The following is a 16,739-nucleotide window of genomic DNA, read 5'->3' as shown; positions in this document are numbered from 1 at the left end:
TACATTTCAATAAAAAGCGTTGTATTTATTTATTAGATTACAAAGAAAAGCTTGCATATATAAATTATGATAAGGTATGGAAACACAAGAGCTGTTCTTAAAAGACATATCAAATAAATAAGATCTAAATTAAAATTTATTTATTTATTTTTAAAATTAAATACTTAAGACTACAACTATATTTAGAGATTATATAAATCTAATTGATGTTCGTGTGATTGGGTTTCACAGCATACACCGCTAAAGCTCAAGTGACTGAAAATTCAAATTGTGTTGTTGTTGTTGCTACTAATCTATACTACGACCAATGTGTAAATATCAGCGCGCGGCTTGCTGATAGTTTAAAAAAATAGTTTACAAAGTTAACTGCTACGTTAATGTGTTCTCCTCTACTGTGTATATTTTTTGATTTTCAGTCAGTCGAGCAATAGCGATTGCCGACAGTTTGTTCGTTTCCATATTTTTAGTTTCCGTCTTCAGTTGATCTAAAAAATTCTATGATGTAGACTAACATTGTGACTGTCGCCACAAATGCATTTGCATGTGCGTTTTGGGGGGTATTGCAAATGCATTGCAGCAAAGTACAAAATTCATTTCAATACGTTTAAAAACTATGCAATTCGTGGTTCGTTTCTTGTAAAAATTGCTATAAAAACTAGTTCGTTCGTTTCTTCCATTTTACACGTATTGTATATATAAAAGTATAAAAGCTTGGAATAGTTCATAGAAGATACAATTTCTCTCAACTCAATTCAATTCAATTCAACTGATCTGATTTGATCCTGGGATTGATATTGATCTCATTGTGCGCGTGTTACAGGCGGATTTCGTTGTTCTTGCAACAAAAGAAGACTAGAAGCAACAATTATACACAAAAAAAAAATAATAATAAAGTGACTAAAATACTATAAAAGCGCATTGAAGAGAAATACAAATATTGCTATTTTTTTTTAAATAAAAACAAACAAAATGAAACGCTTTGCTTGGTTGTTTGCCGTGGCTCTTCGTAATGCCATTGATTGTGTTTGTGGGGGGCTTTCTACTGTTAATCTATTTGATTTGCTTGGGGCTGTATTGGGTTGCTTTTGCTTTTTGTGTGTTGAGAGTCTCCTGAAAGCGATTTGTATATGGCGGCGGGCACAATGAACGACTTTACAAGGCACGCGCGACGGTTGGTTGGTTGCTTGGCTGGGGTTGTGTGTGTGTGTTATACAAAATACAAATACAAAATACATAAGTAATTCATTTTAAGTGAGCGCGTCTCTAAATTAATTGCACCTATACTATGTATACAGTACAATATCACTGTTTGCTTCGTCACCAAATAACCTAATCCGAAAGCAAATTGCCATAATTTAAATCAAATTGAAAAAAAGAGTGCAAAATTATAATTGATTCCTATTGCAAATCGATACAGCAGGGCTCGGCATGGCCGCTCTGCCGCGGCGCTGCCACTCACGTACACGTTCATTACAGTTATTCGCACCAATATCAATGCTTTGCAATGTTCCGTTGTGAGTGCATGCGTGCCGAGCCTTGCGGTACAGTGTCCCTCATTAGTTTTGGCACCTAGGTATACGTACACATATAGTACATACGTTTTGATAAGGTTCTGATTCTGATACTGGGTGCTGGGCTTCTGTTTCTCTGTTAATTGTGTTCTGGGATTGGTTCGTCTGTTTTTGTTGTGTGATTGTTTGTCTGCAGTGCTTAAACATTAGTTAAAATTATATTTAGTGAGCATGGCTGTTGGTGGTTCATCTCTTGCGGCCCGCCGCAGTGGTGGCCATTATTTGTTGCATAGTTGGACCGGGAATGCATTGCTGTGGATCGCATTTCATCTGGCCATCGCCGCCGCAGCTGTAAAGAATTTAAGAGAAAGATAATTAGCAACAGTCTGGCAACACTCTTTTGTACTCTTATACTCACGTGCAGCGCATGCATGGGCCCGTTTTCGACTCGATAACCTGGCCAACCTGGTATGTACGATTGTCCATGAGGCAACCCTCATTGCTCACATTGGTACTGCTGCTTAGGCCTGTTAATAGCGGTGGCAGAGTGGTCGTGGATGTGGTTGTGCTCGTCGTTATGTTGAGCACAGCGGCCATGGAGACGGGACACTCGTAGCGCGGGCAGCAGAAGCCAGAGATGGGCTCCTCGTGGCAGCCGGCAATTGGTGGCGGGCAAGACTGCTGCAGGCAGATGATGTCGCTCCTGAAGCAGAAGCAGAAGTCGCAGGGATCGTCACGTGGTATTTGCTGTGCGGAAACGTAAAGTTTGCCTGCATAGCGACAGGTGCCAGGACCAAAGACATCCTCATCATCGTACTCGTCCTCGTACTCGGGCGCATGTCCATAAGGTGGATGTGTAATGGCACTCGCTGCTGTCGTTGTGGAGGAGGTTGTGGTGCTCGTGCTAGTGGTTGGTGCCTCAGTGCTCTGCTTGGCTGTGGTAGTCGCCTCGGTGGCATCTTCCTCGCCCACACGTCCATCGCTGGCTGGACTCTTGGTGGAGCTTGGCAGATGCGCAAAGAGTGGATGCATTGTGGTAATAATTGTGGCAAGATCTGCCTGCTCTGTGGCCACTTCCTCGCTTGAGGTCTCCGACGATGTCTCATCCTGGGCTGCAGGCGTGGTCGTGCTCTGTGGCAGCTCTGAGACCACTGCGGGCACCTCAGCTTCTGGCTCTTCGGTGTCGGACTTCTTGTCTGTCTCCTCGGACTCCTTGTCTTCGTCCTCCTCCTTCTCGCTTGCCTGTGTGACTGGTGTCTGATCCTCCTCGGATTCCACGGATTCCTCGCCTTCTTCGGTGGAGTCCAAGCTTGGCTTGACAGCGGGAGCTGCGGTGGAGGTCTTCTCGGTGACTTCCTTCTCCAGCTCGGGCGCTGCTGTTTCCGGCACAATGTCAGCCTCCGTGACGGCGGCCTCAGATGAGGTTGCCTCTGTAGATGAAGCGGCTTCAGCTGGGGTTGCTGGCGCGGCAGTTGGTGGCTTCAGTTTGGCACCAGCTGGCGACTGATCGGTGGTATCCTCTGCATCAGCATCAGCAGCGCTGGTAGCTGGCTCTGTGCTCTCTTCTCCCACATCTTCGGAGGCAGGACTGCTGGGGGCGACTGTCGTTGGCGTCTTGTCATCCTCGGCAGTTGGAGCGGCAGTCTGGGACATGACATCGTCCATGGGCTTCGTGTCGATTTCCTCAGCAGAAGGCACATCGACAGGAGCAGCAGTAGAATCAGCTTCAGGCAGGCTAGGAGCAGCAGTTGAGGCAGCAGTTTCAGGCACGGACGGAGCGGCAGTTGAGGAATCAGTTTCAGCTGGAGCAGCACTAGAGGCCTCAAGTGTTGCCTCCGTTTGGTCCTCTTCCGCCTCGGAAGTGGGCGCTGCCGTGGAGCTTTCAATTGGTGTCTTGGCATCGTCCTGTGGCGTGCCAGTTGCCTCCTGCTCGTCGGCAAGTGGTGGCACAGTGGTGGCTGTAGTATCATCCTTGGCGTCGGACACTGCTGGACTGCCAGCGGTGGTGACATCGAGCTCATCCTCAGCCTCGGCAGCTGGTGTGCTGACGGAAGTGGCTGCTGGGCTCGTTGGTTGCTCAGATTCATCCACAGTGGGTGGGGATGTCGGGGCAGCTGCCTCATCGATTGGCCGCTCGTCGGATGCATCGGTGGGAGGAATCTTCGTGCTCGATTCAACTTCCTCTTCATCCTTTTCGGATGTGGCAGGAGTGGCACTGGATGTGGCCTCTTCATCGACGTCCTTCGTGGGTGCAACAGTTGTGGAGTCCTCGGTTGGCTCCTTGATGTCTGTGGCAGGTGTGGAACTGGCTGAGAGCTCTTCATCTTGCTCCTTGGTAGGTGCACCTGTGCTGGAATCAACAGATGAGGGCTCTTCCTTTTCGGTTGTATCCTTGGCGTCTGTGGCAGGTGTGGCAGGTGTGGCGGCGCTTGGCGTGAGCTCCTCATCTTGCTCCTTGACGGGCGCAACTGTGGTGGCCTCAGACTTGTCCTCTTCCTCCTCAGCTGCTGGCGCAGATGTGGCTGTTGGAATATCTTCATCTCCCAGCTGTGGCACTTCAGTGGAGGCATCAGCCTCTGGCTCCTCCGTCTCTGGTTTCTGGGCATCTGTGACAGATTCCTCCTCCTCTTCGGTGGCTGGCGCTGCAGTTGTGGGCTTAGTGGTTGGCAGCAATTTCTTTGTATCGACGGTAGCTTCAGTGACACCAATGGCTGTCTCGGTGCTCTCCTCATCCTCTGCGGATGTCGCAGGTTTCTGCTCATCGGATGGCACTGAGGCAGGAGCAACGGTGGTGACAGTGGAGTCAGCATCTTCAGTTGGCACTTCAGTGGACGCCTCGGGTATCTTCTCCACTGGTGCCTGTGCAGTCGATGAAGGCAGCTTGTCTTCGGGCTGCTCCTCGGACAGGGTTTCGGTTGATGGAACAATTTCATCGCTGGATTCGGTGGATCCCTCGGCAGGAGCGGCAGTTGTGGCAGAGATTTTATCTTCGGGCAGGTCTTCAATCTTATCTGCTGGAGTTGCCAGCTTCGTTGGCTGCTCAGTGGATTGGTCCTCCCCTGTTGGAGTCTCGCCTTCAGTTGGTTTCTCTTCCTCCTCGCTTGGCTTCTCCTCTTCCTCGGAGACGGGGCCAATGGTGGTGATATCTGAATCGATATCAGCAGCTGGCGCTGAGGTGACTGCCGGTTCCTCCTTCTCGTCCACGCTGGGAGCAGCAGTCGATTCGCGCTCCTGATCTGTGGATGCCTCAGTGGATGATGGCAGAACATCGCCAAGTTTTGGTGCATCAGAAGGTGCTGCTGTGGTTGCAGATGCTTCCTCCTCTTCCTCTGTGGAGGAGGTTGTGGGTACTTCGGGCTTCTGCTCTGCCTCTTGGGCTGGCGTTTTGTCGGTGGATACATCTTCGATTTCCTCGTCAGTCGCTGGCGTTGAGGCTGCTGAGGGACTGGCAGTAGATCCTTCAATGTCAGACTCCTTCTCTACATCTTCTCCAGCGGGAAGTGGTTCCTTTTCTGCCTCGGGCTTCTCAGTGCGTTCTTCATCAGCAACAGGAGCAGCAGTTGCAGCTGCAGTCTCATCCTGCTCTGGCTCGGGCGTAACGCCAAGTGAGGGCGTCTTTTCATCAGAGGGAGCAGCTGTTGTGGCTTCGACTTCATCTTCGGTGTCAGGCGATTCCTTGCGCTCATCAGAGGCGGGAGTTGTCGTCGATTGCTCAGCGGACACTTCCTTGTCGGCAGGAGAAGCAGCAGGAGTGGCAGGAGCAGGAGTTGTGGTACGATCAGATTCAGGCTCGATCTCAGCAGATGTGGAAGATGATTGCTGTTCGTCTTCAGCCTTCGAGGGAATGTCAGTGGTGGCGGTCGGCTCTTCGTCGGAAGTGTCTCCAAGCGATGGGACAGAAGTGGGAGTCTCTCCAACAGATGGGGCACTGGTGGAAGACTCTCCAGCCAACGGGGCACCTGTGGCAGTCTCTTCAGCCGGTGGGGCTCCGGTGGCAATCTCTTCCTCTCGCTCACCTCCCAGCAGCGTCTTTTCTGTGCTTTCTGGTGTCTTGTCTTCATCGGAAGAAGACTCAGCAGCTGGAGCAGGAGTGGTCGTGGTCGTGGCATCGCTTTCGATTCCAGTCGCAGTCGGTGACTCATCAGAGGTGTCCTTTTCACCCTCTGAACTAGGCTCAGTGGTTGCCACTTCATCCTTTGCGGGCTCCTTTTCTGGCTCCGCCTCAGTACTCGTTTCCGCATCTTCGGGCTGCGTCTCTGGCTTGGCGGCTGGCGCTCTGGTGGGCAATGCTGGTGCACCTCCTTCAATAGCCGAAGGCTCAGTCGTGGCTGGCAGCTCATCCTCATCATCCGAACTATCTTCGGCAGAGGTCGCTGGCTCCTTCTCATCGATTGGAGCCTGCGCTGGCGCAACTGTTGTGAACTTATCCAAATCTTCAATGTCCTCCTCGACGGATGCGCTGGTCGATGGCTCGGGCGTCTTTTCGGTCTTTGGTGTCTGCGTGGAGGAAGTGGACTCTGGTGCGTGCACTTCGGTGGAGGATTCTGTGGATTCTTCCTCGGATGTGGCTGTGGTGGCTGGAGTGCCTGTCTCGACATCAGCAACTGGCGCTTTAGCACCAAGAATTGGTGACTCTTCGGTGGTTTGTGGCTCTTCCTCTGAGGGCTTCTCTTCCTCAGTGGGTTTCTTCTCATCTTCCTGTGTCGTGCTGGGAGCTGTGGTTGTGGCTGCCGATTCATCTTCAGTCTCCTTTTGGGCAGGAGTTGTGGCTTCCTCTTGAGACGGCTTCTTGGTGGCCTCATCAGCGGTGGGTTGCTCTGTGGCTGCGCCCTGTTCCTCATCATCCTTGAGCTTCTGCTCGGGCTCCTTGTCGAGAGGTTTCTGTTCTTCCTTCTCCTCAGTCTCAGTTGTGCTTGTGGCAGTCGTAGGCTTGGCCATGTCTTCATCGGACTCAACAGCTGGCTTCTCGGTTGCCTTCTGCGTGGAAGACTCAACCTCCAGTGGCTTGGCTGTGGAAGACTCAACCTCCTCATCGGGCTTGACATGCGAAAGTGGCTGCTCGGTAATGCCCGTGGGCATAATGACGTCCTTGGGTATTTCCTCGGTGCTGCTGGCACTCGACTCATCCTCAGCCTCATCGATTCTGTCAATGGGCTTGGCAGTCGTCTCCTCCTCATCGCTCTCCTCGCAGATGTAGGTGGGACAGCAGCCGGCCAGTAGATCGGAGGACAGCACACACTTCTCGCGGTTGGCGGGCTCCTTGCACTCCATTTGCTGGCAGGACACCAAACTGCTGACACACTTGCAGGACACATCGCAGGGCGTGGTGGCTGGCACATTCGTGTTGTTGGCATAGGTCTTGCCCTCCACCAGGCAGTCCCCTTCTCCGGGTATGACAGCGGGCAGATCCATGGCGGGCATTGCCTCCGAGGAGCTCTGATCCTCGGCACTGGGTGGCAGGGTTGTCGGCTGCTCTGAGGCCACAGCTGGCACTGTCGTTGGTTGCTCCTCGCTGCTGGGTGAGACGCTGCTGGATGGCTCCAATTCGGCCAGGGGTGTGGAAGTGGACTCCTCCGACTTCGTTGGCTCCTCCTTGATGGGTGTTTCTGTGGCAGCTTCGGCCCCCTCCGTGGAGTCCTTCTCCTCGCTGACAGGTGGCAGATAGGCGGGCTTTGGCTTGTCGGTGGAGATCTCTGGGGTTTCCTCTGGCAGGCTTGTGGTTGGCTTGATGTCGGACTTGACTGCATCGGTGCTTGTCTCTTCCTCCTCCTTCTGCTCGTCCTGAGCCTTGTCTGTGGTCTCCTCTGGCTGTTCCTGAGTCCTGTCTGTGGTCTCCTCTGGGTGCTCCTGTTCCTTGTCAAGTGGCGTGCTGGTCGCTGTCTCACTGTCAGCTTCCTCCGCTTCCGTGGATGATTCGCCCACAGGTTTCTCCGTGGAAATTGGCTGTACAGGGCCGGTCTTGAAGGCATCCTCGGCAGGACGCTCAGTGGCTGCATCCACGCTGACTTCGGTAGCCTGTTCATCGCTCTCAGTGGCTGTCTCATCCTTCTCGCCAGCAAGTGCTGATGCACTGGTGGAGCTGGCGGGCTGGGCCTCTGCTGCCTCGGTGGATGAGGCGTGAATTGGAGTGGCAGCTGTGGAGGCGCCTTCCTCCGTCTCCGTGACTGGCTCCTCGTCCTGTTCGGCTGTCAATTCAGTTGAATCATCGATCAGTTCAGTCTTGGCTGTGGTTGCCTTGACAGTCTCCTCCTCCTGCTCCTCCTCCGCACTGACTGGAGTCGTTGGTTCTGCAATCTCCTCCTCCTCGGTGGATGTTTTGTCGGCTGGGGTGGTGGCCTTGCTAACTTCTCCCTCTGTGGAGGAGGCATCAACCGGAGCTGTAGCTGTGGGCTGTGCAATGTCCTCAACGCCTTCGCTGCTTGAGGGTTCAGCAGTGCTTGTGGTGACCGAAGCGGAGTCAATGTCCTTGTCAGCTTCACCCTCGCTCGTAGGAGCGGGCGTGCTGGCCTTGGCAGTCTCATCCTCCGCTGGCGTGGTGCCCTTGATGAGCTCCTCTTCGCCTTCGCCTTCGCCCTCGCCGCTTGCCTCTTCCGTGGATTCCGTGGGCTTGGCTGGTTCAATCTCATCACTCTCCACCACTGCGGGTGTGGGTTTGGCTGCCTCAGCGTCTTCAGAGCTGCCTGCTGGAGCAGCTGTGGGTCTGCTCTCCTCATCTTCTGTGGTTTCTGTTGGTGCCGGAGTGGCCTTGACCTCGTCCTCGTCTTCAGTGCTGATTGCTGGAGCGGCTGTGGCCTTGGCTTCTTCCTCATCTTCGCCGCTTGCCGCTGGAGCTGCTGTGGGCTTCTCCTCCTCATCTTCAGTGCTGACTGCAGGGGCAGACGTGGGTTTGGCCTCCTCTTCCTCTGTGCTTTCTGCTGGTGCAGCTGTGGGCTTGATGTCATCCTTCTTAGCATCTTCCTCAGACGCTGGCGTTGGCTTGACTTCATCCTCCTCGCCGCTACCCTCCTCAGTGGTGGGTGTGGCCTTGGTCTGATCCTCCTCGCCGCTGCCTTCCTCGGCAGGTGTGGGCTTGGCCAATTCCTCTTCATCGCTTGAACCCTCGGCAGGTGCAGCAGTAACCTCTTCATCGGTAGTAGAGGATGGAGCCGAGGTGCTGACCTTGAGGATATCTTCCTCCGGACTGGCCTTGGCTGGCGCTGGAGAGGTGACCTTAATGATCTCCTCCTCCTCCTCCTCCTGCTCGGTGCTGTCCTGCTGAGCGGGCGTCGTGGGCTTCGAGACATCCTCCTCGCCGCTGCCCTCGGGCTCGGGCGTGGTCACAATCTTAACGATGTCATCCTCATCCTCCTCATCGCTGGCTGCGGTAGCTGTCTCCGTGGATGCGGCATCAGTGGCTGCTTCAGTGGAGCTGGAAGAATCTCCAGTGGCTGCCTCAGTCGAGCTGGCTGACAGATCAATCCTAGAGTCCGAACCAATGCCCGCAGTGGAGCTCTCGGGAGCTGTCGTGGTCGTTGTCTCCGCTTCCTCAACCTCACCGCTGCCCTCCTCCGGAGTAGGAATCTCGGTGGCCGTCTCCTTGTCCTCCTCCTTCTGATCGTCATCGATGTGCTCCTGCAGATCCACGTCCTCCTTCGGAATCTCACCATGAATGTCCTTGGCTGGAGTGGCTGTGGTAAGCTCCACAATCTCCGTGGTGGCGCTGTCATCCTCGCAAATGTAATTGTTGGGACAGCACTCACCCTCGGCGGCGGGCATGGCGCGGCAGGCGGTGCCATTGGCCGCCATCATGGGCATCTGGCAGTCCTGGACGGCGCACACCATGTGTCCGCGCATGCAGTAGCAATGCTCGCAGGCATCCTTGCCACGGATTGAGGCACCATCCGCATAGATGTCGCCATTGTAGATGCAATCGCTGGACTCTGTGGCTGGCATCATCGTGGTGGGCAGTACAAAGCCAGTGGTGGGTCGCTCCGTGGTTGTTGTCGTCGTGGTGGAAGTTTCCAGGAAGTCCAACTCGTTCTCGTGGTCTGCAAAGAGGATTTGGGTTGGGTTTGTGTGAGTGCCAGTGGGAGGCAGCTTCGGGTTGTGCCACTTACCGCAACTGTAGCGCACGGGGCAGCAGGAGCCCTTGTTGTAGATGGGCAGACAGCCATCCACGTGGAGCGTGCACTCCTGCATGACGCACTTGGTCTGATTGTTGATGCAGTAACACAGCTCGCAGGGTCTGTTGGGGTTCGATGGCACTTGGGCGCCCTCTGGGTAGAACTTCTCCTCAATGCTGCAGCCGAATTTCTCGGGAATGCTCAGCTCGGTGCCGGGCTCCGGCGTGTGATAGGGCACATCCACGGGCACTGTTGAGGGAAGAAGATTAACCACAATCTCTGAGCTGCAGCTGCGACGGTGACTTACCCTCTGGACAGGTGATGATGGGACAGCATTGATCCTCCCGCTTCTCCACAATGCAATCGTGGCCAATGGGCTTGGTGAAGGGGCAGACGCGCAGATAGCACATCAGCATGCGGTTGTGGCAGGTGCAGTTGAGGCACGGCTCATTGGTCATGATGCGATCGCCCTCATTGTAGTGCGCATAATTGTAGTAGCAGCCCTCTGCAAAAGAGACCAAGAGTGCGAGAGGCTCACATTACAAATCTGGAGCGCTGCCTGGGAAAATGCAATCACAAGACAATGGCCAGACTCCCAGCAGTTCCCTGGCTAATAAATTCCAGCCATTAGTTATGCATGCAGGCCATGGCAGTATCAGTAACCACTAACTAAAGTCGGGGGCTTTCGGGTTCGGGTTTGGGTTTGGGTTTGGGATTGGGGGCGGTGCACAATGTGTGCTACTGTGTCGTCGTTGTCGCCCCTAGGGGCCATAAATAAAGGCTAAGCGCCAGCAGCTGTCATAATACGTGCACATCTATAGACACATTTTTATGGCTCATCAGCGTCGTTAAACGTTAAGAACCAAGTGCCACAAGTAAAATATGCGCACGTGTCTGTCCGCTGTCCGTTAACTGCTGTCCGCTGTCTGTTGGCTGTCTGGCTGCCTAATTTAGTGACGTCCACCCGCAATAAATTCAACATCACATCATTAACACGTTAAGCCCCCGTACACCGCCTCCGACCGCAGCGCCCCAAGCTGTACCCCGACTTGAGCGCTGCGCATGCGGCGTAGACCATTTTTTTGTTGTTGATTGAAATCTTTGGGGCTCTTGCTCTCACGTTTCGCTGCCCAAACCTAACTCGTAAAAAGTCAGCCTTTATGTTTCAATTTGTTTACATTTTGTGCCTTTTTCACACCTCATCTAACTGGTTAATAATGCTGCTTTATGACAGCAGATTAGCTGCGATTCGATCACTCGCGGAGGCCTAATTAACCAGCAAATTGTGTGGGAAGTAGACAGACTGGGAGCAGCATATTCTGCATATTATTATTTCATTTTTAATGTACAATTTCCCAGCTGAGGGTGGGTTCATGAACACCCTTTATAAATTCCTTTTTCTAGCAAAAAAAAAAAAAAAAAAACTAATTAAATTCGCGGCATGCCATAAAGCTGGCAAACATTTATGGCGTCTTCGTGGCAGGGGGAGCAATCAGAGATATTCTTCAAGTATTATTTTCAGCAGCGTAATCATCATAAAAACGAATCTAGATGGTGGCTGGCTGGCTGGCTGCACATTTTACGAGTGGTTCCATTTTTTGCCAGTTAATCAGTGGAGATCGGAGGACTTACCCGAGTACTGCTGGATCTCCGTGTATTCCTGGAGTGGTGCTGCAATGAGGAATGCGAAAAGAAATGTTTATTATTTAATGAAATGCCAAGCGCTTTATGATGGCCATATCCGTTAGCCATAGCCGTGGCCATAATAAATTAATTTATCTATTGCAAGGCATCGAATGCCGTGGCCTCTAATTGTGGCTGCATGCAATTGAAATTAGGCTCCGGTTCAGCACCAGCGCCACTTCTGTTGATAGGCTCTGGCCGGTGTTCTGATAACAGGGTCCAACAGCAGCTCCAAATTGCAACCAGCAGCTTGGCTTCGTGGTGCGTGCAACGTGTTATTACCACATAATCAAAATGCAGCAGGCAGCAGCAGCAGCCAGCAATCCAGCACAGAAATGGCACGTACAAAAGTCGATGCTGAGGCTGAGGCCTGAGCTGCGAGCTGCGAGCTGCCTGCGTGTGTCCCACAGCGGCCCCCTGGTTCCTGGCTCAAACAAATTGTTTAAGCTGACAGCTGGCCAGCAAAGTCGCTGCTGGCCACTTGTTGCTGCTGCTGCTGCTGTTGCTGTGGTGGCGTCTATGAGCCGCATGCAACATGCAACAAAAGGACGTCCCGGCACGCCGCACGGCACAAATGATTTGACAAATTGCTTTTTTATGAATTTATGCTGCTTGCTGGCGGCGTTGCTTTTGCTTTGATTAATTGCTGCCAGTTGAAGGGTTGACAATTTGGCGCATATTTCATTCAGATTTTACCTACGTGTACCTGGGGGGGCCCCACACCGGCATGACTTGCTCTTCTCTGGCCCATACAATTTGGCAGCAAATTGCAGGGAGCAAAGCAATTCTAACGGCATGGAATTTGGCCCAGGCACAGGCACAGGCAGGAAGGCATGGAGTCCGGTCAAACAAATCAGAGTAGCAATTTCAATTCATGGCCAACGAACTGCTGCTCTCTCTCTCTCTCTCTTAACTAACGGATGTAAATTACATTTTATGCGGTAAGACCGAACCTGGCAACGCATAAAAATTCACACATTAACTGTTAAGTTAAGGATTGTCGACCAGCAAACAGGTGGAGTTGCGCAGTTGAATGGAGTGGAGTCCACTTGAGTGAACCGAACACTCAAGAGTGCAGCAGGCAGTGTGAAGAATTTGGCTGGCAATGGAAGTCAATCATGCAGCAGAGCCAGAGCCAGAGCCAGAGCCCGGACCACAACGACGACAACTCCCCAGTTGCCGGGGACCAGGGACCTGCCTTGTAGTGCCAAACTTATGCAACAATTTCTGTGCTGTGCAAGTGCAACAACTAAAACAAGCCACGGACAACAACAACATTATGATGATGATGATGATGATGATGATGATGATGATGATGATCGGAGCAACGCATGAGGCTCTGGCTGCTGTTGCTCTTTGCTGGTACACATCAAACATGGTCGTGTCGGTCCAACAAACAGAAGTCAGTCAGTCAGTTAGTCAGCCAAAGTCGGGCTCTGGCTGTTGTGGCTGGTGTTGATGTGGATCCCAGCTAACAACTTGCATCGTGTAGGGGCAGCATTCGTAGCCGAAGCTGAAGGCAAGTTGTAGTTGTTGGCGGCGGCGGCCGCGGCGGCGTTGGCTGTAGCTCGCTCTTTGCTGTTGCTCTTTGCTCGAGTCGTGCATTTTGTTTATTCTAGGAAAGCGCGCGCGTATTCGCCCAGCCTCTGCCTCAGTCACAGCCCCTCCCGCTCTGATCCTCCTCCATGGTCATGGCCATGGCTGGCTGCTTGGTCTGCTCTCTGTCGCTGAGCCAAGTTGAATGACCCGTCGCGCATGTGTGCAAAAATGTGTACACAAACCATAAAATACAAGCCACAAGCACTGGCACTGAGCACTCGGCAGCTTTACTTACATAAGTAGGCCTAGGTGCTGCTTGGGCCTGTGGCCGTGGCTGGACCAGAGTCCCCATAGTCACACACAGGCCCAGGCCAAACCCCAGGCACGCCTTTTGCTGGTTACGCTTTATTATTTAGTGGCTTGTGGGTGGGTGGAGACTCTGGGAGTAGTGGGAAAAAGTGGCAGTTTTTCCCCCAAAAAATATTCTCGTTGGTAGCTGTGCTGTGCCTGGAGGTGCTTCTACGATTTCTTCTTCTTTTTTTTATGGCCACGCTCGATGCGGAAACGCAAGGCGATGCGAGTGAAAATATTTGCAATGCCACAAATATTTCAAAGATTACAAAATAAACACAAATCTTCTGCAGTGTCTGCTGTGTTGTCCCCAAATGCGTTTGTCGTTTGACTCTCGAATGCTTCTTTTTCTTTTGCTTTTTCTTTACCGCTATTCGCAGCTGCAGCGGTGACAACTTGACCACACCCACCTTTAGTTTCAATTGCAGGCGAGACACAGACGCAGAAGCAGAACCAAACGCAGAACCAAACCAAATACAATATACGAGTAATAGTAAGTAAGTTGGATAACGACATACGATTTATTTGCTTATTTATTTGCTGCTGCCGAAATAATTTTTGTAGAAGAAATTACATGCAAATATGTTCGTCGTCTGCTTGTGCGCACTCACACATGCAAGCGTATTCTATTTTTAGATTTCTACGCTCTAACAAGCATGCAGCGAGCGCGGGGGGTTTTTTGGCTTTTCGTCGCTCGTCCAGTTCTTGCTTGCAGACTGCCGTTACTTCATATTATATTGTCTTTGCCCAGCTCTGATCATTTCTCACTCTGTTTTTGGTGTGAGTGTGGAGAGTTTTTCGTTTTCTTTTTCGTTTGACTTTTCTCTGTATTTATCTATCGTCTAATTAGATGCAGCTTAAACAATGCCCGCGGAGAGGAGCAATAAATCGATCTATAATTGCGATTCCCAGTAAAAGGCAAAAGGCAGCAACTAGGAAGAAGAAAAGGCAACTGCCACTTGGCAGCAGGAGTATGCAAATTTTTTTAATGCACTTTTTGTTGTTGTTGTTTGGGGCAAAAACAATTTCCATTTTCTATGGCCTTGATCACATAATTTCCATAATGCCAAGCAGATCAATATGGAGTGAGCGACAAGCTAACAACAACACAGGCAGACAGACGGACGGACAGAAGGAGCCCAGAGACTTGCGACCCAAGCCCAAGCCCATGCCCAAGCCCGTATCATGTCCATGCATCAACGCTGAAAGCAGCCGCCAGGCAAGAGCCAAACCAAGGCAGAAGGCGCCCTAACAATGCAACTGCAAACTGGAAGCATTGGGGGCCGCACAGCAAATGAATTTGCGAGTAATTTAACATGATTATGTCGGCGACAAGGTAGCAATGTAGACATCGAAGCTGATGCTGGTGCTGCTGGTGGAGCTCCTGCTGCTGCTGCTGCTGCTGCTGCTGCTGCTGCTCCTCGATTTGCGGCTACCCAAATTGGACGCAGTTGCGCAAAAGGCTAGGGCTGTGACTAGGACCGGGCGCTACCTTGGCGTGACGCTGTGTTTTATTACCAAACTGATGCTGGCCAGGCAGCAGCCTAGACCATGATTCGTTCTAAGTAAATTATGCCCGATGGTCATGATGTGGATGTGGATGGCCATGAAATTGCACCAGTCGAAGGTTGTTGTTGGCTGCTGCTGGTTGTTCTTGGCTGCCGTGCATATGAAACAATTACCGAGGCAAGGGTAATATCAGTGGATGCCTAGAACCTAGACCCGCACAATCCTGCCTGTCTATATGTGGACATTGTAATTGCAGGCCCAAGACTACTCCTCGAGCTCATCTCATATGCATATTTATGGCTGCCTGCCTGCTCGGGCAATGTCATTAGAGAGTCTGTTTGTCTGTTTGTCAGTTTGTCTGTTTGTCAGTTTGCCATTTTGTCAGGTTTGGGGCGAATTTTTCCCCACCGCTCGCTCCTGACTGCTTAATAGATAATAATGAGGCAACAGTCGACTGGCAGGCAGTTGGCCTTGGGGCGCTGTAATTAAGCAGTTAAAGGAGGGGTTCGGCTCGGTCGCCATGAATTCTTTCCCACAGTTCGGGGCCCTAGAGTTTTACGAGCATGTGTCCTGTCTTTGATTTGTTTTGATGGCCTTTGCATGGCTTTAATGAATCCTCAACAGCCCATACCCCCGGCTCCCCCCTCCATTCGGCAATCAATCTGTCCGACAGTCAGTACACTCTTCCCCCGCCAGAGTTGAGGCTAATCACAGACTGGCATTCCTTCCACTAGCTCCACTAGCTCCACTAGCTCTACTTTGATCTCTTCTGTTCTGTGTTCCGTTGCTGTTGCTGGCAAATATATCATAATTTTGTTTGCGCAATTTTAGACAGTGCAAAGCGAAGAGCCTGCAGGGAGGAGGAGGATGCCGGGTCTGCATTCAATTATTACACCGCTAGCTGTTATTGATAACAGCGCATTGATTACAGCAATTGCCGAAATAACAGACAAGACAAAGTCCAACGGCAGATTTCAATGCAGATTGAGACTCTGATTGCTGCAGCAGGAGCCTCAGCCTGACAAGTGATGGATGCATCCATGGCCCGGCCCCAGCAATCAGCAGCGGAGCAGGAGGAGGCAGGAGGAGGCAGTAGGAGCCTCCCAGCGAGCAACAAGTTTTCCACTGCGCATGCGTAACTGTTTATTAATTTGAGTGGTAGCTGGGGAGAGAGCGCCGCGCCACTCTCTCACGCTGCCGTGTCCTGACTCTGACTTTGGTTTCAATTAAGTGCTCGTGGAACGCATCCATGTGGCATTCTAAGCGCTAATTGCTGCTGCTGCTGCTGCTGCTGTCTCCAGCTTGTAGTCGATTTGTATCTTTGTATCTTTGTATCTCTCTCTCCTCCCACGTCGCATTCGCCTTGGCATTCGCCTAATGATTGGACACTGCAGATAGTGCAGCGGGGAGACTCATAGCTGCAGAATGTTGCGTGTTAGCCGACAGAGGACAGAGCTGGCCAAAAGCCGTAAAATTCAATGGCCCAGTGCTTGCACACACACAGAAAGGAGAAGAGGAGACTCGCACACACAAGCGCAGGGGAGACACTGTAGGAATACTCGTACATCATGTGCAAAAGATCAGCGCAAAGCGATAATTATACAAAGTATTAGTTCAAGTGAGAGCCGAGCCGAAGCCGAAGCCGAAGCCGGAGCCTGTCTCTGACTTGGCATGACCCAAAGCTCTAGCTGGAGCTGGAGCCATGGACTGTCTGTGGTTGCCATGCGTAAAGGTGCCAGCCGGAGAGTTGATTGAACCCACTGAGGCATTAGAATGGGAGAATACATAGAGATGGGTCTGGGCACAGGGCTTGGGCCTGGCCCTGGGCCTGGGCCTGGGCCTCTAGGGTTACACAATTGAAAGACGCTGCTCCCAGGCCGGGTAAGTCATTGCACCTGTGATAGAGATCTGCCTTTAGTTCTCTCTCTCTCTCTTCTAATTACCATTCCCTTCCTTCGTCTAAATAGTGTCAAAATGAATTCTAACACGCCAACCCAACAGCAGATCGCAGCTCCCAGTTCCAGTTGCCTGCCTCCAGCGCTGC

General features: G+C 51.9%; 1 protein-coding gene across 3 annotated transcripts in view; it reads right to left on the bottom strand.

The window, feature by feature from the left end:
• Positions 1–404: 404 nt before the first annotated feature.
• The window catches only part of LOC117582785 (mucin-19), a 36,410-nt gene continuing 20,075 nt past the window's right edge, over positions 405–16,739 (bottom strand). The window contains exons 3-8 of one of the 3 annotated variants that reach the window (XM_034270765.1): positions 11,246–11,284; positions 9,921–10,118; positions 9,608–9,862; positions 3,938–9,538; positions 1,930–3,814; positions 405–1,860 (exon numbers count right to left, since the gene is read on the bottom strand). In XM_034270765.1, coding sequence (XP_034126656.1) covers positions 1,758–1,860; positions 1,930–3,814; positions 3,938–9,538; positions 9,608–9,862; positions 9,921–10,118; positions 11,246–11,284 — 8,081 coding nt within the window. In that variant the 3' untranslated portion in view covers positions 405–1,757. Of the gene's footprint in view, positions 1,861–1,929; positions 9,539–9,607; positions 9,863–9,920; positions 10,119–11,245; positions 11,285–16,739 lie in introns of all 3 variants that reach the window. The other 2 variants (XM_034270764.1, XM_034270763.1) reach the window with 2 other exon arrangements.

Source organism: Drosophila guanche, unplaced genomic scaffold, assembly GCF_900245975.1.
Source record: "Drosophila guanche unplaced genomic scaffold, DGUA_6, whole genome shotgun sequence".
Lineage (NCBI taxonomy): Eukaryota > Metazoa > Arthropoda > Insecta > Diptera > Drosophilidae > Drosophila > Drosophila guanche.
Note: the sequence above shows the minus strand (reverse complement) of the source record. Positions and strands in the feature narration are given on the sequence as shown.